Source organism: Strix aluco, chromosome 10 (genome assembly GCF_031877795.1).
Source record: "Strix aluco isolate bStrAlu1 chromosome 10, bStrAlu1.hap1, whole genome shotgun sequence".
In the NCBI taxonomy this organism is placed as follows: Eukaryota; Metazoa; Chordata; class Aves; order Strigiformes; family Strigidae; genus Strix; species Strix aluco.
In genome coordinates, this window is record NC_133940.1 from 11,251,268 (window position 1) to 11,268,399 (window position 17,132).

A 17,132-nucleotide genomic window follows, 5' to 3' on the forward strand; every position below is an offset into this window, starting at 1 on the left:
TTTTGGTCTCATAGCCCTTTGTGGACACCAGTGGCTATGTCTGCATCATCCTCTAACTAGAGATGACTAGGAAAGGGCTAGAATGCTCCTTTCTCCCATCACCTCTCCACGCAGCTGCCTCACAGACATGGCTGGGAGCAGATGATAGCAGAGTCATGCACTGGTGCTCTGGGAGCTGCAGGGCTTGCACAGCCTGGATGGCACCTTTTGGCTTTGCACAGGCCAAGCTGCAGGCACGCTGCCTGTGTGGACAACACAGCAGATCCTGAAGTGAGCTTCTGGCTGCCCCTCAGAACAGCATTTTCATATACAGAAAGAGGCATATTCCTCGTGAGGGTAGATGGCTCCACGTAGCCCTTGCTGTTCTTGTTTTATAGCCTGATCCTGCCAATGCTGCTTGCTATAAATCCTCTGACTTAAAAAGCAAAACAAAACTGCTAAGGAAGTGAATAGGGCTTATTCACAATACTAAGCTTTCCTGGTAAGGTAAAATAATTGTAATGGAAAGTATCTATAAGATTAGTCCATTAAGCAACATAACCCCAAATTCAACTGAAAAAATAGTAAGCCTTTTAAAAACCAAATCATGAAATTGATGAAAAAAAATGTCTGGCTGAATAAAATGTATTTGTGCTTCTGTAACAGTTCTCAGAATAGCTGCCTGTGCTGCTTGGTAAAGAAAGCCTATGAAACATGATGATTTTTGTATAAATAGCTTTAAACAACAAATCAAGAAGTTTTAACTGTTGGGGATGTGAAATGTAGTAAGAAAGGATGACTAAAAGTTAGAATTTTGTAAACCCTAAGTGGAAGTGACATTTTAAATGTCACAGCCAAAAAATGACAGAAACAGTGACACACCAAAGGTCATATTCAAAGTAACATTCAAAAACAAAGACAGCTGAATATAATGCCGTTAGTACATAACCATTCTCCGAGGGAAAAGGGGATTTTCAAATTGATTAAATTAGAAAGATGACATTGGAAGAACAAGAAAATAAATGTTCTTAGGAAATCATACAAGTCACTTTAGCTAAAGAGACATTTGATTTAAAAGAATGCAAGTGCAGCAACAGAATTTATAAGCCGTATTTTCCTGGCTTGATGTGTGTGAGCACTTCTGCTTACATCAAGGTGATTCTACATACCCATCGCCTCAGCCAGACCAGAAACCTTCTGTCCATATATATCTGTCTTATTCCAGGCAAATGTGTATACCAAATTGGCTGCAGCAGGAAACCATTTCTGAAGCAGACGTCCTTCAACAGCAACTATCAGATGGACTTTTGTCATTCCAGAAGGGATGGTTGTGTGTGTCAGAATAATGCGCAGCAAAGTTTTGTACCCCGGTGTTCGACTGCTGAGATAACTCAGCTTCACAAAACTCGAAGGAATTGGGATTTCCTCTTGGACCACCTTGGAAAAAAACACATCATTATATCTATAGCCAAGAAAAATGCAAAATTGTAACAACAGCAGGGGCTTATTTTACATTTCACAATCATGATATGAACAGAGTACCACTTAAAACACTGATGTCTTCTGTGTTTATTTCAGCAATGCAGTAGCCAGGCATATTGCAAAATGTCCAACGCTGGAAACTGCTCGGTCAACTCACTGGACAGTGGTCTGTCTATTTTGAAAAAAAGTCTCTTCCTCTAATGCTTTACTCTTATCTACTGAGGAGCAAATACTGTCTCTGTGGACATATTCATATAAACCTCTACAGCTTTACCTTGGCTTTATTATTTGGTTTACTTAACAAGTGTTCTTAACCACAATACTACTAAAAACTTTTTTTAAAATATGCACACACTTTATATATTACATTATGACTTGAAGAGGTAATAACCCTCACTTGGGGAGAGCTAAGAAAGAAAACAAACCTTCCTGCTAAAGCGCCTTCTCTGCAGAGGTGCTTACAGTGAGGCTAAGCTCCAGCAAGAAGGGGCATGGCATATGATGGTGCAGCATAAGGAACCTAACAAGCTAACTGGGGACGCACGGCAATGAAGATGAAACAGTCTGGGCGTCAGAGTGATCTATCTAACAGGTAAGTCCCCTGTGCAAGAGAGTTCAAATCCCACGGCACTGCTGTCAGTGCCACTGCCTGAATCACCTGGCTTAAAGCTGGCTTGGATATGCCCATTGTGGGGTAGTATCAATTCCTGGCTGCAGTGAAGATAAGCCCTCAGCAACTAGGAGGACTGCAAAGACTATGAGCTTGTGCAGGAAAAAAGAGAAACTTGGCCTTGACCTTTTGAATGATGTGGGCCTTTGGGCTACAAAAAAGGACTTAGCTCTTGTGATCTCCTGAGAGAAAGGAGCTCTTCTGGGACAGACTGTGAGGAAGAGCAGGCAAGAGAAGAGAGCAGCTTCTTGGAGGATGCCACAATCACTCAAAAGCCACTGTTAATGATTTCAGTGTATGTCCATAATAACAAGGCAAGCTGTCACAATGTTAAATTCCTTTTGTTTATATAAACTGTTTTGCTTATATTCCCCAGTTTTTAAGGTTTCCTTGTTTAACGATAGATTACCTCACTTTCATAGTAATTTTATTTACACATTGCAACAGTATCCCTGTCATAGGACTGCTGCAGTACAGCTGGAGGCCTGCCAGCACTTGTCGTTTCGACATATGAAATGTAGGGTTGCCAGGGAAATCCTGCTCCCTTTATTGTTCCTGATTTGCAGTGTTCCCCTTCTTTCCTGCTGACATCCCAGCTGCCCTCTCTGTCATACATCTGACATCTCTTCTCATTTTTTAATAGAAAAGCAGGAAGAAATATTCATGCATTAAGACATGCTAATATATCTCCTCCTATTATTCTGGGTTACTTTTTGTTCATTTTCCAGTACTGTACAACGAAACTTAACACTCTAAGAACCCTTCAATGACAAAAAAAAAAAAAAAGGACCAGGGGCAGTTTCTCTCTGAGTAGACTGCATCTTTGGTACCTTGCTGTTTAAAGAACAGCCAGGAATACCTCATGTGGAGTAATATGACCCAGTTTTTTCTTACTAGTGTGCATCAGTTATTCTTAATTTATGTTCATTAGTTTCATTTAGTACGTTTTGTGAAGCAACACTGTGGCCATCAACCGGCTGAAACATGATAATATTTATAATAGTTATGGAGATGTTTAGACATAATTGAGCCCAATCAGAGGTCTCTTCCGTGTAGAATAGAGGCTCTTAAGCAGTAGCAGCACTTTTATGAGAAAAAGAGAAGAGGTTGGAAATATTCACGTCTAAAGTTAGCCTCCAAAATATGTTGCAGACTTGCTCAGTGAAATTTAAAGAGAACCCAAAAGAGGCCTTATTGCTTGAACTCTAACTGCTCAAACAACATACTAAAAATTATGGGTGTTAACATGGTCTGAAACCCGTGTAGTTGTATTTTGTTGGGTGTTTGACTCATACAATCTCTTTTAAGTCACAAATAAAAGAACAGTTAAATACAAGGTTAGTTAGAAATTGCTTCTAAGCACTTAAGGGAGTGTCAAGAAAAAAACCCACTTAAATAAAAACAATCCTAAAGATCATGTTAAAATTGCTCTACCTTGGAAAGAAAGTAATAAAACCCAAGAAGCTAACATATAGCTGGAGGTGCCATTGTAGAGAACCAGAAGGTGTGAATGGAAGAAACATCCCTAGGAGTCTTCAAAGCATCTTGGGCCATGTCTTACACTGAGGTATGGGGAAGTTGTACTGTTTATCTGTAACCTAGGAATGGTTCTGTGACCACTATAAATAAATCGGGATTTCAATAATAAATCATGTTAGGACTCCCCACTTTCTTCTACTTGGAGGTAAGAAATAAAGCACCTTAAAATATTAACAAAAAATAAAGAAAAAAAGAGAAAAGCATCTAGTGAAAGAGTACTAAAGAGATATGGATTGGGGCAATTCCGACAAGTGAATACATCACAGCAGTTAATTGCTCACTATTTGGTATCATCTTCTAAAATTGTCTAGAACTTGTTTTGCACCTGAACAAATTGTTAATTTGAAAGTCTTTTCATTACCTGTAGCTCTGGAATAACGGTTCCTCTTTCGGGACAGGACCCTCCAAATGCTGTCAAGGGTGAAGGGAGTACAATTGGATTTGGGCTGATGAAACTACTGATGTCACAAGATGGTGTGTCTGACTCTGTTCTTTGCATTACAACTTTGTCTACGATGATAAATCTATTCCAAGGCAACCAAAGTGTCCTTTTTTCAGATATGAAAGGAGATCTGTCAAAAACTAGAGTGACAGAGATGCCTCCAACAGCCACAAGGTCAAAACTGGAAAAGAAAAATCAAATCACTTTGTTTCTTTTTGTTTTATCATCATATTAGCACAACTTTCAATGCATCACAAACAAAAACTTTATGTTGCTCATTACAGCCCTTAATTTACTACGTGAAACCATTCAAGTATACCTTCCCGGTGTCACCTTGATGTTCATGAAGAAGCTTTACCTCTCTGTGTTTTCTCCCTGTATGCATCAATAGCAAGGTACAGTACTTCACTGTTACTTGGTTTACCCCCCCTCTATTTATCAACTAGAATCTATACTAACGAGTCATCTGTAACAAAAGTGTGGACCCAGTTACTTTGGTTTATATGAAAAGAAATTCCTAGACCAGAAAAGGGATGCTACTCATAATCTATACAGGTACAGCATGCAGAATAAGAGGTCTTAAAGCCTGTCAGGCCTTTTCTCTATTAACATATTCTTTTCCCTTTTTCTAAAAGTAGCAGGAAGAAAAGGTTGAGTACACCGAGCAGGAGACCCCTCTGTGCAGGATATGAAATTTTTGGGAAAGATGCTAATTAATTGCACTAAGAACTGAATCAGCTCTTGTATATAAGGCAGGTGATCTTCTGGGAGCTATTGTGAAGAACCTTTGGCATATCTGGGCTGCAAAACAGTGGGACATAGAAGGCACAATATAGAGAGTCTCCATTTCCTGAGTTTCTGACATCCATAGTCAAGCATCACAAAGTAATATGTAAATAGATACTTCACTCTCTGTATTATTGAATGCATCTATTATGGAGGCTTTTGATGGTAACAAACTGTGATAAGAAGTCAGACTTAATTATGCATATCTCATCACATTTCCCAAATGACACCGATTACATTCACAGCGAAATACAGGTAGCATATTTTAATGCAACAACTTTATCCAGGCTAGTGTAAAGAGGAAATGATAATTACTAACTTTAAGTAGTGTGATTTGGAAGTCAATAAACTAAGGTAAAATAAATACGCATGCTCCTTACTTTTATAAATTGACAAAGCCAAACAAAAAAAAAATTGTGGAAACTGACAAATTACACTCTTTCCCTGTTGGAAGATAGCTTCTGATTTCTTGTAATTCACAACACAGCCAAGGAAGATGAAGTCTTAAACTGCCCCTAGCAATTTAATTCAAGTTCAGGAGCAAAACATGACCCTATTGCAAATGGATGGACAACCCTGGAGTGCAACATAGAATATTATAGCAACTTAATCTCTCTTTGAGAACTGAAATCAGCCCTACAAGGCTGGGGGAGAAGAGAAAGCCAGGTTTGCTCAGGACTGGTTGTGAACAGCAGTTTAACCATTTTGGCTCTGGAAAGAGTCTGTCCTCACTTTTACTTGTGTGGCTCAGATGACCAACTAAAGGACTTAACTTCGTTGAGACCTCTATAAACTATTTGGAAGATTCACACATCACAACAGAAGAAGAGGAAAGACAGGGAATTCTCTGAAAAACCTGACTAGTTAAAATATTCAAATGTCAAAAAGGTATTGTTACAGCAGTACTGTCACATTTTGACTCCAGGTGTTTGAATGTCCCTGTATTCTTGTTGCTATTCAGGTTTTTCCTTCTTCTCTTTCTTCGTTGGTCCCTTTACCACAGAGATCTCTAACTAAATGTGTTCCCAGAGAAGAGGGCCAGATGCCATCCTCAATCCACACTACAAACAGTGATGTCTATGACAATTTTGTACATGAACAGAAGGTGGTAGATGGCTTAATTTAGACAAATCTAAACCAGTGAAAGACCATACAATGGAAGTCTGACCTTCCATCTTGTCGACTGATGGTGTATCCATACTCATTGTGGTGCAGAAAACTGACGTTTACTCCAACCAAAGGTGTTCCGTCTATTGCTACCACCTGGCCTCGAATGACACACGCCCGTCTGTAAACAAAAGGCAACATGTTAGACACATCAGGAGGGTGAGAAGGGCAATCATTTCAGAAACGATGCTACACTTCTGTCCCAGACAGACAGAACTATTCTGATATCATTGTGACTGTTGATTCTCAATGAAAATTCAAACAGGTCCAAAAGACTGACTTGAAAAACCATTATCTCATGAAGATGACACACAGACTCTCCCGTGAATCACTGGTGTATTGAGAATATATTTCCATTTCCGGCTATATTTCAGGATACCATTTGTTCTGTCACTGAATAGCACTGCAAAGGTTTCACTGATAGCATGATTTAGCTTGCTGCAGCTCTAGGGGGTGATGATTTGTGAAAGGGGAGAATGAAACCTCATTCTCTGCTGCTAAGAATAGTGCATTGCTGTCTATTAGAAAAAAGCTGAACTAATGTGATAAGGCAGCAGCGAGACACATCGTCTTCACCGAACTTCAGAAAGTTATATTAGGTAAATTCAGAGAACGCCTAAGTGAAACATACATTTTTCTCAATCCCCCATCACATGTTATGCCCCTTTAAATTCCCTCTGGGATGTGTTGGACTTGCACTCACTTTTCAGCATAAAAATCCTCCCATTCCAGTAGAGGTTGGAATACGGCAGCACAGCAGAATGCATCAAAGTCAACAGACATGGAAGTGAACTCATTACTATGTGGGTCTAATCAGAGGCTAACAGGATCATAGAATAATAGAAAATGAGAGCTGAAAGGAAATACAAGACTTTATCTTGTCCATTCCTTTGCCTCAGGTGAGATCAACTATACCCACATTACTCCAGACAGATGCTTGTCTAAGTCTATAATCTCACCATGGAAGTAATCCATTCCAATGGCTCTGTACGAGTGCTTCACTCACGGCAAGTTTCTCCTACTGTCGTGTCTGAATCTCCACTGCTGCCCTTTAAGACAATTACTTTCACCCTAGCCACAGAAAAGGTGAAGAAATTACTCTCTTTTTCTTCGCTTTAGCCTTTTACGTATTTGAAGACTGATGTAAAGGAGACAAGTCTCATTAAAGGACAAGGAATAAAATGTAAAATACCGTCATGGTGCAGATTAGGATCTAGTGGGATTTTCTAGGGGCTTACACAGCTACATTCCACTGAAATACCTTCCAGTATTTTGCCCCATGCCATCAGGTATGCTACATTAGCACACCTCCCCTGACTGAACAGATCCAGGGTTGTAGGTGGCCTAAAAGAAGTAGGATTTCTCTGTCAACGCTTCATGGATCATTCCACATGTCACTGAGGATCTCAGCTCTGTGGGTCGCAGCTCTCTGCCATCAGGTATGCTACATCAGCACACCTCCCTTGGCTGAAGGGATCCAGGTCTTGGGATTTAATTATATAATTGCGCACAGTTCCTGGAACTGTGGTTTCACATAGTGAAGTCTTATGCAGAAGTCTTTTGATAACGTTAAAACATGGGTCAAACCCAATAAAATACTTATAAAGGTAACCAGCATTAATTAATCAATATAAAGAACAAGCATAAATTTAGACATTGTTATGTTTTTCTCTCTGTTTCAAAGTTCATGGAAGACCTCAACGGACACATCCTACCTTTGCACAGTGAATACGTAATCTAAAGGAAAAACTGAATAGCTCCTCAGACAGAAGTTATTTAGGAGTCTATATATGAATTTAAAAAATATCCCTTGAGAGATGAATTGATCATGATCCAATGAAATCATATGCACAAACTGGAGACCATAAATTTCTGAAAATTCTGACTCGTTTCATAAGATCCCATTCTCCAAAGACACTTGACAGGACACTAATTTATCGCTATGATATCATTAATCCCAGCTGACTATGACCTGAGAAAATGCAACTGGTAAAAATTAACCCCTTTGCGAGTACACCATTCACCACAGTTGCTATTAAGAATTCCATGCTCCCAGGACATAGAAAGATGCTGATTTTCAGCAAAGATGCTGATAAATCCCAGAGGAATGGGAGAGGTGGCATTACTGCCAGTATGCAAAACAGTGTTCTGATTTACCACCTTTTCATTTTCTACATTAACTAAATTGGTTGTGGGCCTACTTGTGGGCAAAACCTGCTGCTCCTCTGAAAGCAATCAAGCTCTTGTGTGTCTCAACAGACTCACAAGACTCACTCAACAGAACAGCCAGGTTCAATTACTCTTTGGTTTGTTAGAACAGAAAATACTGCTTTCTATTTTTTTCTTTTATATTTCCAACATCAACAGACCTGCCTTTCCTTTTCTAATCCCTTTATTAGTGCACTCCATATATTTACAACACACATTGGTGTGAGAGACCCATAAGTCATCGTTATTCAGTACATTATTCTCATACTCCTGTTTGTTCATTCCACACAGACCTGTCTTCTGACTCTACTCTGTCCTCATATTTTATCAAGCACAGATTTGTGCGATAACAACTCAAAGTCTTCACTATTTCATACACAGTCTTTCCTTCCTCTACTCATTCACTTCTCATTATTCATAAATATTAAGAGACTTATCTTTCAACTTTCTTGTTCCTTTTTTATGGTCTATTTTACAAGCCACACACATTTACAGTATGTGATAGTCATAAACCTCATTATTCTACATTTATCTGTATTGAACTGTCTTTGTAATCTTTTAGATTTTAAATGTTCTAAGCCTGCCTCTGTGTTGCTACATTTGTCCTCATTAGTTATTGTCTTTTTATTACCTACTCTAAGTTGAAGAGTCTTCTCTCTTGAATTACCAGCACCTACTACATCTCTGACTAAGCATTTGATCAGAATTAGTTTTAATTTTTGCATTTACTGCAGGTATGAAAACATTTTTCAATTACTTTATGACCAGCGTTAATCTCAGAGGGCTCACAGAGGTAACAAACAACCCCCCAGCTTGCAGCAGGTTCTCCCTCCTTTCCCAATGTCCTGACAGCTCACGAAGCTGACTACCATGTCCAGAGGCACGCTGGCATGCACGTTCCCTGCAGCTTTGCTGCTTGCAGAAGACCTCACTTAATTCCTTTCATTACTGGAGCTTTTAGAGCATGTTCCCTGCAGTGATGTCCCTTCGTACTTAACTGCCACTTCACGCTTCCTTGCTTCAACATTCACCCTCTTTCCAGATAAGCTGTGGACCTTGCTACCACTCACCGCTTTTCTTAATTTTAACAGAGAAACCTCTAAAGATCATTATGCCTCCTCAATGTGCTCTATGTCCCTCTCTCTATTCTCAGCCTCTAAGATTTATTCTACACACTTGTGACTGGCCTGCTTTTCTTTCTCATGGGGGATAAATAAGTCATATTATCTGTCCAACAGTCATCTATTTGTAACGATTGCATAATCTTAGACTAAGGCTGCCCAAGTTGTTTTAACTTGGAAGTAAGTGCAAAAATGTCTTTTCTAATTTGGAGGAGCTGGGAAGGAACATGTCCCTGATAAGCTGCCTTGGTGTTTTCAAATGCATTAGAAATGTTTCTAGTCCCTTGGCAAGCTGTACTAAATCTGCAGCTCCAGAGGGAGCAGTTGGTTTTTTGAGAGAAAGCAGAGATTCCCACGGGTTGTAGGTGGCCTAAAAGAAGTAGGATTTCTCTGTCAACGCTTCATGGGTCATTCCACATGTAACTGAGGATCTCAGCTCCGTGGGTCGCAGCTCTCTGCCACCAGACAGTTTGTTTGACATCTCTAATTTAAAATATAAATAGAAGTTTAAAATTCTAGATGCATTCTTTCCCTACTTGTAAAGCATTTTATTATCCCACCACCATTCTGCCTTGCTCTGCTGCTACTTATCTGCTATTTTTTTGCTTTTGTTTAGTGTGTTAAGTTTCCAATATTCTCCAAGCACCTCAGGCTGAGACATCAGGCTCAGATGTGGAACTTTGTCAAGCAACTTGTGAATTTCCAAGTGTCACACTACCAGAAGATGTCATTTACTGTATTACATTTCTGATTAAAATCTTCAGAGAAATTAAGCTAAAGGCTAGTAAGGTACATTCATTTCTTTCTGCTGACAATGTTGCTGTAAGCAGCCTTTGAAGGGTAATTAATTCAGTACCATACACTGGACCCTTTTTGTAGGCAATTTGCAGCGAGTCAGATAGCTTGCCAGCAGCATGCATTAAAAATACTCAGCAAAGAAACAAGCTAAAAAGCTTCCTGAGAACAGAAGTTGATAAAAACATTATAATCTGCTACACCCCGCTACATGCAGTAGGTCAAAACCATTCCTGATGTAAGCAAGTACATTTCCATTTATCCAGAACGTGTCTAATCTGCCTTTCAGCATGTCACAGTTTAAGTTGGGAGTTTGTAAAAACCCACTAACAATGACATAGCTTTGACATAATAAAAAGCAAAATATGGTTTGAAAACTTTTAGCTACTTAATGTTAATTTTGGTGGAGTATTTAGCCATGGCTCAACACAACACCCTGTCTGCATTGTAGAAGCCAAATGTTTAAAAATTAGATCTAAGCAAAGCCTAAGATGCAAATGAAAAAGGATAGATGTCCCAGTAGTTGTCAGAACAACTAATTTTAGTATTTCAGACAATGTTGAAAATGCCAGGATATGGCAGAGACCAAATACTTTCAGTCTGAAGGACAGAGATAATCTTCACCATTTTTTGATAGCTTTCACAAATTTATTCAACAGCATTTTGATTTTATCTACAGTGAGATTCATGCAAACATCACCCATATTGGAGTTCCACTGACCTATGGTACAGTAAAACACTGCACAATGTCATTTGAATCAGAAGACTGAAAACACTGATAGATGTTTCTTCCTTAATCCTCCTAATGGTCTCAGAGACTTCTTGCAAAGGTAAAAAAAAGAAGCAGCCACATAGGGCTCTGCAAAATTTGAGTACCAGTGGGAATGGATGCCAGTGCTCTGAAATAAAAGAATGCCACTATTTCATCCAATCCTTCCAACATTTCTTGTTGAACCACCAGTGCTATAAAATAAGTGGCATTGCAGGCAGCCAGGAGTTAATATCATCTGTCTGGACATAACTTTTTCAGAAATAGCCAAAAGGAGATTAAAACCCCCCAAGCATTCTTTGGTCTGTACAAGATAGGCAGGATCACAGATTTCTGATTCTTTTTACTGTAGTAACAGTTGTCTTTCTACAGTTTTTTTCAGTAATCTTAATTCCCAGGAGAAGAACAGACACTAGATGACAGTCAGATTGACAATGTCAGAGGAAGATTTCTGAACAGAAGCAGCACAGCTGAGCTATTGCCTCCTTCGGAGACTCTGCTTATCTCTCATCCTTGAGGAAAATTCTGGCAGTTTTTAATAATGTTTGACTTATGGATGAGCAATTTTTCAACAGCCTGGAAGACTTGAGGATCAAGCAAAGTGTGGACTGATGAACTCCTCGGGGTGTCCAGTACATTGCAGATTACTGTTGACAAAACCCAGGAGACATAGCAGAGCACAAGTCTCCAGGCACTGCCCTGATTCCAAAGATACAGACAGCCTCATCTGAATCCCAATGATCTACTCACCAAACTAACTAGTAATTTCTCTGCAGTGGGAGGAAATGATATGTGGGGTGTGAGCAATGCACCAGTGCAAATACAAGTCATATTCCTTAGTGGTATAAAGCATCAAACCATGGTGAGGGTGGGCTGCTGCTCACACACAGGCCTTCGCTGCTCTTCGTTCTTCAAAGGCATGGCAGATATCAGGGTAAAGAAATGAAATACTCAGAAAAAGCTTTTAAATCCAAGTTAAATCCCATCAATGATAGGTTTAAAAGATCAGTTCCTTATATCTATAAAAGCACGTTGATGGGATTATGTGCAATCTGGCTGCTAACATTTGCAGTGTCACAGAACACTGTACAGGCGACTTGAGTGCTCACCTCCTCTCTGAAAACACCTCACTGCGAGGCATGTTGGTGAGGAAAATCTTTCACTGGTGACTTTTGGTTTAAACTGCAGCATGCTCCACTGCGTGGGCAGCCAGCCAAGGCCCTTGCACCTGGTGCAGCGGCACTGTTCATCAGCGAGACACACTCCAAGACCCGCCGTTGGCAGGTGGGTCTTTTCATGGAGTTCATTTTCATGCCCTATTGTTCTACATATTTATAACATCCTGCTACATTATTAATAGTGATTAAATGTTTAGGTATTTCAGATCAATAAAGACTCTGTTTACATATTTGCTTTATTAAAAATTAATAAGTTACAGAGAGAAAGTGCACTGAATTTGTGTGCAGCTAAGGAAAGAAGTTGAGGTTGCAACCTAAGCGCTATGTACTGTACTGTGAAAATAAAAAAATTCTTACGCCCTTATTACTGGAACATGGTTTATCTAACGCGTAGGCCTAGTTGACAGGGCAATAGTTAGGTGATGTGGATGATTTGTGGATCTCTTTGTCAGCATGTAAGTTATAGCTTCCCAGGTGAACTACCGCATAAAAACTTATGTGCCCCTATATTTCACATGTTCAAGAAAATATGTGTTACCAGGTTTTCTGAGCAAGTGAGTGCCCCCTTCCTATTGCACAGTCTTTTCCTGTTAAAGGGCAAGCCAATCTCACGAACACTGAGAGATCACTCTACTGTTTGCATGACAGATTGAGAGTGACCCGCAGCACAAAACGGTAAACTCCATACTGGTCTACCAACATGTAGTAAAAGCAATTAGGTAGCTGGCTTATATGTAAGTGACACATGTTAAATTTATTACACTGTAAATACCAATCAAATTCTACTGGACAGAAACGTGACTGAATACAACACATATGAATCCAACTTGTTCTTCTGCTTCTGCCATTATATGTATCTATAGCATATAGGGCTGAACTTCCCCCCACTTACTTTACACGTACAAGATAGTTTACCTTCCACAGCAGTCAAAGTCTTGTTAATAAGAGTAGTAGAGTTTGTTGCTGCGACACTTTTATGAGCTAGATAGATAGTAATAAGAATCTGATAAACAAGATCCTCAGCTGTTGGGACTTAAACATTTGCTATCCTTTTAAGTATTTTTTGATCACCAGTGAAGAATTCTCAGCTATCCCAGATATCACTGTTTTTCCTGGTTAAATAATCTCATTGCAGTTTTCAATATTCAGAAAAATCTTCCGTCTAAAAGAAAACTCACCTGCTCTCAAATGAGACATCTCCTGGGATTACATGAGTGCTCTCCTTCCCAATAAGGAATCTGATTCGATCATAAAAGAGCCTTGGAGGATGCTGAGAGAAAGGCGGTTGGCTGTGCTGAATAAGGTCAAGGGGATCAGGCGAACCCTGGCAGAGAGGAGTTGCATAACAGTTGCTTTGCTGACAACAGTCAGGGTCTACACAGTCTGTCAAGCCATCTAAAACAGAGAGAATGGGAGAGTTCAGGAAATTGAGTGATTCTGAGAATAAAGCACCATGTTTACTACTGGAGAGCACAGGAGGTATTTAATCAATTGGAAGGCATGCTGATTATGACACATTCAAATTCAATAAAGCATTAATGTACATGCTCAGTCCAGGAGGGGTATTTCTCTCTAGTCATTAACACTGTACCACCTCATAAAATCCTCACATGACAATGAGAAAACAGAACCTACAAACTAAGTGAACAGGGAAGAGCGGGGCCGTCTTCACTGCAGAAAAGGCAGAAGAAGAAAATCTCTACACAATACTTGTTAGTCCAACAGGTAACTGATCCACACTGTGCAGCTGATGTCTATCTCTAAGAGTCCTTTATTGTCACTACTGTCTGTTCACACCTGTGAAGAACATATACTTGCTAACCAGTCTGCAATAATGAAGTCTGAAATGTTACCTAACTCTCATAAGCATCCTCACTACAATAGTAAAAAAAGGTACTTGTTACAGTTGTCTGACTTCTATTTTAAGCCCTGCAATAGTTTTACTAGTGCTTTAGGATGTTTACTTTTCATTTATTGGTTGCAATACCAGAACGATCCAAAAAGGGCAGAATCATGACTACACTAATTTTGTAGTTGCTGATACACAAATACACACCTTGATGCAGGCTTTATCCCAGTGACCTGGCAGATACAGTCTTCTCCATGGATGTTTGCACCAGGAAAGCAAATTCAGAAAGTGAAAATGAACCTATCCCTCCTCCCTCCATTTTCAATTTTGGAAAATAGGAGAAAGAATTGATTTTTTTCAAAAATCTACATTTCTTCATGGACAAACTTGCAACAACATTTGTGGTAAAATTTATTTACACGAACGTCCAAAGCTTATGATGAAAAGTGAAGCACTGAAGTGCGTCTAAATTAAGCACCTAAATAAAACTTAAAATTGGGCTATTGGCATTTGATTGCTTCTATCAGCAGCTTAGACATCCAAATTGCCTAAATTACATACTCAACCAGAAACAGATTTAATAAGGTATGGTAAAATGTCCCACTATCTTTTTAAACATCCATTTTATGACTTAGCTGTTGCTTACTTGCTTGGATTGACAAGCACACTAATGCATATAAAGCAAGATTAAGGCATTGTATCCTTCAACAAAGACATCTCTTTGTATTTCTAAGAAGGTCAGTCTGAATAAATGTGGAGTCATCATATCACTGTACGGATTTCCCTCGTGTTAAAATTGGAATGCTATAGGATCAACACACTGTCAGATATTTTCACTTCATACTTTGACTTTGCATGCTCTGTTTGTACCAGTGCTTTGGTGCCTGTAAAACTGTACCTCCTCAGGGCAAACTATGTTATCAGGGAAGCTGTTGTAGTTTTGTCACTGACTTTAATGGGTGCGGGACTGACCCACAGCCAACTCTGCTCTTTTCTCAATAGAGCACACTGCACTATGTGAAAGCTCAGTAAATAACAACATAAAATATTCACTTTGAAAAGAAAGCAAAAGCACTTTTACAGAACAAACAAGTGTAATGAAATGGGCTTTCCTGGAATCTGAAAATCCTTGACTGACCTTGAGCAAGGTAATTGCTTGGCTAAGCAAAAAATATTAACAAATCTATCCTACTGCAGTCAGGAAATCAGATAGAGCAGGCGAGTTTTTGTGATAATGAGCCAAGGGCAACCGTAGACAGCTAGCAACAATAATCTAAGATCCTTGGATCCAGCAAAGCTGGCATAGCTACAGGTCAGCGCATGCTTTAAGTTCTTTCCACATTCCCTGAGTCTCAGAGACAACAGGCATTTGCCAGCGGTGGGAGAACTACTTCAGAGGGCAACATTGAGTTTATTGACTTTGAGTGTAGCAGTCACTTTATATTCAGGAAAACCTACAAAGCTATTGAAATCCGCTAGGAAATCAGTAAGCTGAAACAATAAGGGGCCTCCAGTCTAAACAAAACCACATGGGAAATGGATGGAGGAGTTCACGATATGAACCAGAGGGTTTTCATTGTGTTCTGATGAAAAAACAGAGGAGCTTTTTGGGTTGAAACCTGAAGAGCAGGCTTGGAACTGCAAGGAAAAAATACCTACTTTTATCATTTCCTCTTTTTTGTCCAAGGAATGAAGCTCTCTATATTCTTAATAAGTGAACTGAAAAGCATCAAATTACTAGCAGATTCTCCAAAACTGCAAATACTGAAGAATTCTACCAGCCTTGAAAAGGTGGATAAAGAAACTGAAATCTCTTGCTTTTGCTTTATACCAGTGAAGATCCCTTCAGAGGGCTCCGATGTGGTTAGCCATAGCCATTCAGGGCTGGTCTCTGCCAGTGGAACGGTTATGGCAGCGACAAGTCTTGTTTAAGGAGTCAAGGTACTTTCTGGAAGGTCCTAATTTCTACAAGCTGACTGCTGTCTACCTGGGAAACTCGACAAACATTGGTCTGTCAGAATAAGTACTAATCAGAAAAGAGGCATACTTATTTCAGAATAACAGTATCCATGGGGAAGCTATTTTAGAGTCATTTATTCCACAGTACCTATTCTGATTAATTTTTTCCTTGTCAACAAGCTGTTAGATGTGGGAACTGAGCTGACCTGATTCTCTCATTTATGTAAAAAATAAAGGTGAAAAGTCACGGAAATATTAGAATATGAAGATTTGCTTGGAAAAGAAATAGCTATAAAAATAACAATTAAATACTTTGCTTTCTCTAATAGAGTCTTCATTCTTCTCTGTTTCAGTCAACAGCTTACGTGCCTGACAACAAACACTGTGCATTCTTGCCATCACAAAAAGAAACAACATAAAGGGAAAACAGTTTTCTGTCTTCCAGTCAGACCCAATTTTCATCTTTTCTTTGCAGTTTACTTGTCAGCAAAGTGACTATCTTATAAACTCTTCCAGGTTCTGCTAATGGAGTTAGTTTGGTTTGAACTACTTGCACCTGGTTTCATTTGCCTCTCAGGGCTACAAAAGGATGGGTTTCCCATTAGTAGGGGTGTGAAGTCCCAGAAGCGTATCTGAATAATCTATGGTGAGAATGGGAATTTGTCTTAACAGCACCATGAATGTGTGAAGCACTGGATGTACCAGGAACAGCTTACAGCCTTGGGAGCAAAGGCTACAAAGTCATTAGAGGAAGACATTGCAAACCAAAATATAAATGTTAATCCAAAGTAGGAGTCTTCTAGGTTACAGATTATCATTCACGGCTTCTTTCTCTCATGCTGTATTTAATTTCTTTGCATTTTATTAATCTTTTCATCAATTAGGTGACAGTTTATTTCAATTTCCCCTTTCAACCATGCAGAATGAAAGAGAAGGTATATGCTAGTCTCAGAGAAGATGCTACATGGACAGTGAGGCAGGAGGTGCAGCAGCACCGGCTCCTCTATGGACTCTTAACCACACATATTTGGCTCAAGCCACTGGGTGTATGTATTTAAGAATTATTAACTAGAATCGTCTGAATAATGCAACTTCCAGCTTTATTCCAAACAATCAAACAAAATTTAGAAAATAACTTGGATAAAACTGAAAAATATTTTTCAAACTTTGTGCTGAAGTAAAAGAATG

General features: G+C 39.3%; 1 protein-coding gene across 4 annotated transcripts in view; it reads right to left on the reverse strand.

Moving 5' to 3' along the window:
• The window catches only part of TENM1 (teneurin transmembrane protein 1), a 348,057-nt gene that overhangs the window by 74,759 nt on the left and 256,166 nt on the right, over positions 1-17,132 (reverse strand). For all 4 annotated transcript variants that reach the window (XM_074835266.1, XM_074835264.1, XM_074835265.1 and 1 more), the window contains 4 exons: positions 13,315-13,531; positions 6,067-6,186; positions 4,032-4,293; positions 1,149-1,416 (listed from right to left, as the gene is read on the reverse strand). In XM_074835266.1, the coding sequence (XP_074691367.1) occupies positions 1,149-1,416; positions 4,032-4,293; positions 6,067-6,186; positions 13,315-13,531 (867 nt within the window). The remainder of the gene's footprint in view (positions 1-1,148; positions 1,417-4,031; positions 4,294-6,066; positions 6,187-13,314; positions 13,532-17,132) is intronic.